An 8,498-nucleotide genomic window follows, 5' to 3' on the forward strand; every position below is an offset into this window, starting at 1 on the left:
GCCCGTATCCGCGGGTTTCATAGGCAGGAGCAGAGGGAAGCCTTTTCCCTATTGGCAGCGCATGCATGTTTCGTTTCGCGCGTGAAAGCACATTGCGCCCTACGACATGGACATCATTCATGGTCGTAATGTGAGGTTGTTATTGTATCGATGGTAGCCTATGCGGACCATCGTCACCAAATTTTGTGGCGCGGTTGATATGCTGGAGACAAGGTGGCCATTGCGCGTGGCGGCCGAAGAGAACATAAGTTTTGCTTCTTCTTGCTCAATTTGTTGATTGATTCATTCATTTCATTTAATGTTGCTCTACACATTGTGTAGCACATACACGCTGCGGTGATGTACCACAGGATAAAGAAACGATCATTTAGGTACATACATTGTTGGATGAGGCTGAAGGGACAGTATGTGTTACGACATGATTCATTCATGAAAAACATGTTGAACATCCAGTTAATCTCGTTGAATTTAAACTATTATTATACTAGACTTATTTGCATGCTATGTATGAATGATTTGTGTTATTTTCAATCCAAACTTTGATAAAATTCGTCGTGTTTACATGAAAAAATTTGGCTGGCTGGCTGGCGGACGCCCCGCATCCCGCCTTCCCGCATTTCCAAACTGCCACACCTCTCGCCCCCTGTCATCGTCGTCGTGCTTTTACGCGTACTCGTCACCTCCCAATTCCCCTGGTGGGCTGCCGCTGTTCGTGGCTTTGCCCGCTGGGGGCTCCGCATCGGTGGTCCTCACTGGTGCCCTCGGCGTCAAGGGTGCCTGCCGGCGTCGCTCCGCCGGTTGGATTCATCTGGATCTGGGGCCGTCCATTTTCAGCGCTTCCCTGCGCTATTGGCGGCTGCTCTGTGACTCGTCGCGTGACGGATGTGACTGGGGGTGGGGAGAAATCCTTGGTCAGCCTGCTGCTGGCCGAGACAGAGGTGACGCTTCCCGTCGTTTCCATCTTGATGGTGTTGTCGTCATTCCCCCGGTCTTGTGATGTTTTCGGTGTGCTCTGTGGAGCTCTATGCTTGGTGATGCCCTTCGACTACATCGGTGGCACACAGGTGCCGTGGCTTCGAATGTACCCCATGGCACAGGTGGTGTCGCGGTGTTGTGCAGTCTTGGTTGCCCGGTGCTTTTTGATTGCGTCGACGGTGCAGTGTCATGGTTTATTCTTGGCTCGCCGCTGCAGTTCGAGCGCCTGTGGTGCCCCTGTTGTGATGTTTTGGGCATGCTATGTGGAGTTCTATGCTTGGTGGTGCCCTCGGACTACACCGGTGGCACACAGGTGCCGTGGCGCCGTCTCGGCCCCGGCGTGGCCGTTCGAATGTACCCCATGACACAGGTGGTGTCGCGGTGTTGTGCAGTCTTGGTTGCCCGATGCTTTCGATTGCGTCAATGGTGCAATGTCATGGTTTAGTCTCGGCTCGCCGCTGCAGTTCGAGCGCCTGTGGTACCCCCTTGTCGTGTTGTGTCCCCCTCACCATGTGTTGTATGTGTGTTGTTTTTGCTTTATTTCTTCCTTGTGCCTCCTTGTACTTCTGGTTCATTTGAACCCTATCTTGTATTAGGCTGCAAAGCCTATAAGCAATAAATGAATACAATTTAGATGGGGAGGATTTCTTCTTCCCCGATGAAAATTCAAAAAAAAAATCGTCTGATTAATTAAAACCCGACTTAAAATGTATGCGGGTTGGTATGCCATGGGATGTGGCCGGTCGGCGGCCGCCTACGCACGGCTGAACTGGTGTCTTCCCTCTGCCGTCGTGGCCCTGCTCGAGGCCTTTGTCTCCGTCGCACCGCTGCCCTCTCTCTCTCTAAGAACCGACGGGCTGCAGGGGGTGCGTACGTTCTTTTCAGCAGTGTGCGTACGTGCATTTGGATAATTGTGAACCGCAAGTGCTAGAATGGGATGTTTAAAAAAAGAAGTGCTAGAATGGGCTGCCTGCGAGTGCGCTGTGTACTGATCCTTCCTTTTTACGTACTAATAGAATATCCGTGCGTTGCTACGGCCATTAAAAATTTCTGATTGCATGTATAAAATGTCAAATTTCGCATGTATATATAGCCCGAAACAACTCGAAATTATTAAAATACATTTCAATAGCAATGTATTTTGATAAAAAATGTGATTCAATGATGTATATATAAAGCAATGATCTAAACAGTAGGCTGCTCACCTATGAATCATCTGTTGGTGATTATTCTCTAAAAATGACCAATTAAGCTACATAATATTTTTCCCTACACGAGAAAAGAAATGTGACATTTCTCTCACATCAAACAACAACTTTTTCCCCTTAAAATGAAAAGCTAACAGCCACGTGATCTTCTTTTCTTCTTTCAAGAAAAGAGAAACAGTCACAATGCATAGCCTCAAGGTGATGCCTCACATGCCATGTAGGATCGGATATGACGTAAACTAGGTTTAGATAGGGAAGCGGGATCCTCTCCAGGAGGCGGGTGCTTGAAGAGAAAAAATGTGATCCGATGATAAAAGCTGGAAAGGTTGGAGTGAAAAATAGAGATGTATGTATACTAAAGTCTTTATTTTTATTTCTTAATGAGGCCTACTAATGATAGCTTGCATTGAGAAGAAAAAAATAAATGTAGGTGCCTCAAATTACTTTTTATGATGAGGCACCGTTGTACCTACCTCACCGAACAGAACAGTCCACGCTCACACCCCCGGCGTCACCGACACCATCTCTCTCCACCACGGCTTCTCCCTGCAGCCTTCCCTCCACGTGACGGTATTCAGCCAGCACCCTCCTCTCACCGCCGCCTCGCCTCCCCTCCATGCCACGGCGTCCACGACACATCTGGCACGAATCAGCCGGATCCGACAGGGAGGTGCAGCAGGGCTCCCTGTCGATCTCCATGGCGAGGCCGTCGTACCCGAGGGCGACCACCACGGCGATGCAACCTGCTGCTCAGCGCGGCGCCACCACCTTCTCCGAGTACGGCGGTCACAACCGGTTCCCGAGCTAGATGTGAAAACTCGGCTGATCTTGTGGTCCTCGTATTTATGGTTTCTATTGATCGAGCAGTTGGCCCAGCGGCAGCACGGCCGTGCGCGTCGACAAGGCCAAGGCCATCTGCGCCGAACACGGAGTATGTGATAAGCTCGCCCGCCTGCCCAATTTCTTCCTCTATCCGGTCAATGGGCGTAACGATGGGTCTGAGAATTACTGTAATTTTTGGGGCAGAACTGGATCTTGGTTTGCCGAATTAGTTCACCGACTATGTCTCGCTGGTAAATTTATTTATTGTGTGTGTATGTTGATGCAGAGACCGTCATCAAAGTGGGCTATTCCAAGGGAACCATATGCGAAGCTGTAGAAAAGCTAAATGTTGATCCGTTCATCCTGGCAAGCCACAACCATGTGCGAAGCTGCAAAGGTACCAATCAAAATCCTTTTCTGCTCATCGGGATTTTCTTTTGAGTTCTGGAAATGTGTTACTCCCTACTGCTCTGTACTAAATCAGTTAGTCAATGTAGTCCTCTTTGGTTGATTTTTGAAGTGAAATGTATTTCTGTCGATGCTAATTGTGATTTTCTTCTTATCTGCTTGCCATATGGGCCTGACACCTGAATTGGAGTTGGGTAAACAATTATTTTCAAGAACTACTTTTTTTTTATCTGCACATAGATGGTAGCTGTCCGATATGAAGTGTTGGTTGGTGATTTCTGATGATGAGTGACGATGAATATTGAAAAAAAGTTACATGTCAGAATGTAAAGCAATAATGGGTTAGGTTTTTTTGGGTAAGTCAGAGAAATAATCTGCCAGGTTTCAGCAACAAAGGAAAGGTGATTGTCAGATGAAAATAAGATGAAATAGCTTATGTTCAGAATTTGGCAATCTTTACAATACATGATGGTAGATGCGACATACTTACTGATATTGTATGGGCCTTGATCATCCTTAGCATTCAAGAAAACTGGACAGCTTATGAATTGCAGAAAGCAACATGGTCAACATGTAACAATAGTGCAAGCTGCACTTTGCCAATGGAATCACTTTCAAATTTGTTCAGGTGATCTGATCAGAAAGACCAACTGAAACTAAAAGAAAGAAAGAAACCTTTACATGGATCATGCTGAAACAAAACTAATGCTATTAAGTATCTTAAATGACACAACTACGACACCTCATTAGTCGCCTTAGAGATTATATATAAGCTAAAAGGAACATGAAAAGAGACGCTTATATTTATGTAGAACTTTCAGTTACTCAAGATTCTAAGATATAATTGGTATATAAAAGAACGACATGTAAATATTCATCATCATATAGCTCAAATTCACAGGCGTATCCGAGTTTTCTACCTGTTGTGCAGCAAACGGCTTGCTTATTGACTCGGTCATTCTTTTTTTGTTTCCCTCCCTCTCCTGACAGTGTTGTTGTCTTTGTGCAGCTTCTCTTTCTACTAAATGAAAAAGAAGATCTCCTACTATATTCATAAAAAAACCTACAGTCCAGATGTAGTTCTGTCAAGCACGAAAGGAAGTTCATATGATGCACTGAACTTCCCTTAGAAATGAGTCTTACAATGATGTTACAGTGTGTTTATGTAACCAAAATGTTCTGAAGCTTACTACCTTGTAGTGGCGACCATGTTTCTGTCTCACATGGCTATTGGCTGGAAAAAAAACATGCTTAAATGCTATGTGCCACCGTACATTTCTTTGATCTCAATGAAATTTTTCTGCCTTTGATGCCTTTCACAGCCACAAGCATGGATGTCAAGATGCAAGATGTGAGTCATCAGTCATGCGGTGATTGGTTTTCATTGCGTCATAGTTCTAAACATCAAAGTTTAATACTACCACCATGGCATTAGTATGTTGTCCCTCAAATATCCTACGGTTCTTTCCTTCCATAAGTGTCAGGCAACATACATAGCATTGGTGGCTAGGTGCTTGGTATCTTTGGAGATTGGCCATGGCTATAAATTTCTTCCATAATTTCTTGATCATAGATTCCTGACCTCCTATTCTCACCATCTCTAGGTTGGTGGATTCGAGCGTGCAAAAGGGCAGCAAAGGGTGAGGCAGGCAGCACTTTCAATGGTTTTGTCGCAAAAGGAGCAGACTTCATCATGGAGCCATCCTTTGCCCAGCAACCTATGTACTTTGAACGTCCACCATCTTTAGACTACATGATATATCTGCAATCATGATCTCAGTAAATCCTTGAGGTAACCAATCAAGCCCTCCATTTTTGCGGATTCAGAGACCTGATATAGCTTCATCCATTCCCTTATATCCTTCAAGATCCCATCAGAAACCATTTATACATGTTGTTATATACTTATACGAGCTTAGCTAAAACCATAATTTTTGTTTGTTATCCATTGTACGACAGAACGAACGTGCAAAACAAGGTTACTAATCCAAAATCTTTCAAGTGATTCAGAGCTACAAAGAGAGCACACTCAATGTAGTTCGAAATAGGGATCCCTTTGAAATATCCTGCCAAATAACTGGAGGTATATGACACAAAAAAACCGGAATGGTAATTGTTTAACTGAAAATCTTGTAATTTTACTTTGTTTCTTGTCGCCAGTTTTCTCTAGTAAGAGTTTTAGTGCAAGAAAAAAACTTGGGAAGACTTTTAATATTGCCAATGAGTTTTCTCTAGGTATAAACAGGCCACTTGATGGTTCTGGGCCAGATCCCATGGCTTGCGAAAGGGATTGCTCAAATTAGTAAAATCCAATATCGAAGCCATTTTAATATTGCCAATGATTTATACCTAGACTCCCTTTGGAAAGTCCAATCGTTGAGGCAGAGGGGATTGGTGCTTCACACTTACATGCCGCTCGATGGTTCTGGGCCAGATACCATGGCTTGCAAAAAGGTATTGTTCAAATTAGTAAAAACCGATATTGGAGCCATTTAATTATTCCCAATGAGGTATACCTGGACTCCGAGTCCAAAGTTCAATCGTTGAGGGAGAGGGGATTCTTGCTTCACACATAAACAGGCCGCTCGATGGTTCTGGGCCAGAACCCATGGCTTGCAAAAGGGATTGCTCAAATTAGTAAAAAACAATATTGAAGTCATTTAACTACTGCCAATGAGTTATACCTTGGTTCCCTTTGGGGAGTTCGTCAGTATTGGTGATATCACCAAGAGGATGTCGGATGCCATTTCTCGCATCCGTTTGTCGCTGTCCGAGTTGTTTAGCAAGATTCACCCTTTCCCAACAAGAACCAAACGGGGTCAAGTTGTTTGAGGACATAACTGTCACAGACAATTAGCATTGAAAAAAAGATCAACAAGTATCATCTACTAATTTTTTGATCAAAAAGTATTTATTGTGCCATCATGCTGCTGTAGCTGAGCTTTACTACGTACTGAAAATCACGCTGCAACAAAGTGGATATAGAACACAAGAAAGCTGGTTTTGAAAATATTTTGTATACTTATAACATCTTTGTCCTTATTTTGAACAGTTGGACGAGCTACAGTGCTGCTCTACAGTGCTGATCTATTGCCTAGCATAGTGCTGTTGCTACTGCTTTTTCTCTGGACGAGATGTGGCTGCACCGAGATGGATTGAGCAGGGGAGCACCACAACAATGCTAATTCCTCCCTAACTCTCTCTCATTTGATTGCAGAATACTGTGCTCACTCCTATCTCTCGCATGCTTGTAGGCTTTCAAAAGTGAGGCTGGGGCGCGGTGGTGAGGTCAAGGCATGGGTTGTTCTGCATTTTCAAAGATAGTGTTCTATGATCAAATTGGTGTGTCACTGTAAGGACTGAAATGAGATCATTAACTTACAGTTGTTTGCTTCTGCTTATTGATAGAGATAATTATTCACTATTTGGTTGAACCATGGCAGAGATTTCTTTGGTCCAGTTACCCAATTAATTTGTGTTTCATCTCCCAGCGTGCGGAAGTGGAATGTACACTCTGACTGATTCACAGTATAATGAATTTGAGGACATGCTACTCGCGTTGACATTAGAGAGGAGTCAGATAAAGGAGACCATGGGATTTGCGTTAGATAACGCTGATGCTGCTGGAGAGGTAATCCACACCTTGTATATTTGACCTTATCAGTTGATATTTCCCCTTTTCTTTTGCCTTTAGCTTCAAATTATGAGTTTGTTCTGGTTGATTGATTCTGTTTGATGGGTCCTGCAATTTTTCCTTTGTCTCAATTACTGTATGTGAAATTCTACAGCTTGTAACAGCTCTAAGATCAAGTAGTGGCTTGATCATTGTGAGTCAAATCTTGTGGTTATGGACTTTAGGATTCATCCTACTCTACATAAACTATCTGTCTCAAGCATATACGTTTTGATGAGATTTGGTGTTGCTAAGAAGAGTAGAAAAGGAAAAGTGGGTCAAATTTGTAGCATGTAGATTGGAACCGTCATCTGGTCATATACTCTAACATAACCGCACATGTCATTTGTTTGTCGCGAAGTACACTTCAAAGGCCCATCACCTAGACATCTATTGGACGAGCTACAGTGTTGACCTATTGACTGCGCCACTCACCAAGAAAAGTAAACTATGTTCTGAATTCGATGGTTGTTTGGTTGCAAATTCTAAAGTGTAAAAGCCAGGCTAATGCATCTATCTTTTTTCAATTTTGATGTCCATTAAGGATGGTGAAAGCATTGCCGCCCTGCCGCTGTATATGGGCATCTGATCGTGTATCGTTATGCACAGGTTATGTAGCAGCCAATTTGTACTCATATGAACAGGGCAATGGTTTAAACTCGGAACGACAGTAGGTGCTGACCTGTGGCTCCACCTCCGATGGCAACCTTCGGCTCGCAGCCGTGGTGGCACCTGTGCCTGGCAAACTTTGAAGAAACAGACCTCGCCCGCCCGCTCCGATGGCAAACTCCAGGGATCCTCGCTGAGACGTCGAACCGTAAACAAACATGCCTCACCCGCCCCGCTTTGAAGAAAGATAAAAGTCTGATTAGAATTGCGATATGATTGCTATTGTACTGTATATGGAAGGTTCGATTTGTTTGGGCATGGGAAGTTATTTGGAAAGAATGAATAGGAAGCACGCGATTGAGGATTTTTTTTCTGAAAATACCGATTCATGAAAGGGAAGCACGCTGGTTTTTATGTACTGGTGATTTTGTCCCCTTTTTCCATGTGAGAGAGGTGGAGTAAAGCGTTTTTTTTGGAAAATAATTCAGTGGTTGTCTGTCAATCGATGGGAGGGGAGGGGGGGCAAAAGGCAAAGATCAATGCATTAGAAAAGTTAAGATTTAGAATTGATTGTTATGAAACTGAATTTTATTGATTGGTAACGTGCTATCGTTTCTTGCCCGTTTGTAACATGTCTACTTAGGAAATTTTGAAAAGGTTAGAAAAGTTTTCATTGTGAGGCTAAAAAAACCAACGTGAGGAGATATGATGGTGGCATGTGAGACAAAAAAACCAGACGAAAGTGGTGGGACTATTAAATCAACTCGTTCATTAGGAGTAGAGATGTATACATACTATAATTG

At 43.7% G+C, this 8,498-nt stretch overlaps 1 protein-coding gene across 1 annotated transcript; it reads left to right on the forward strand.

Annotated features, from left to right (window-relative positions):
- The first annotated feature begins 562 nt into the window (after positions 1–562).
- On the forward strand, positions 563–8,178 carry LOC123067626 (uncharacterized). Its single transcript, XM_044490349.1, has 8 exons — positions 563–938; positions 2,641–2,960; positions 3,051–3,114; positions 3,292–3,402; positions 4,736–4,764; positions 5,018–6,765; positions 6,905–7,044; positions 7,696–8,178. The coding sequence occupies exons 1-6, from the start codon at positions 563–565 to the stop codon at positions 5,159–5,161; spliced, it is 1,044 nt and encodes a 347-aa protein (XP_044346284.1). The 3' UTR covers positions 5,162–6,765; positions 6,905–7,044; positions 7,696–8,178.
- The last annotated feature ends 320 nt before the right edge of the window (positions 8,179–8,498 follow it).

Source organism: Triticum aestivum, chromosome 3B, assembly GCF_018294505.1.
Source record: "Triticum aestivum cultivar Chinese Spring chromosome 3B, IWGSC CS RefSeq v2.1, whole genome shotgun sequence".
Taxonomy (NCBI): Eukaryota; Viridiplantae; Streptophyta; class Magnoliopsida; order Poales; family Poaceae; genus Triticum; species Triticum aestivum.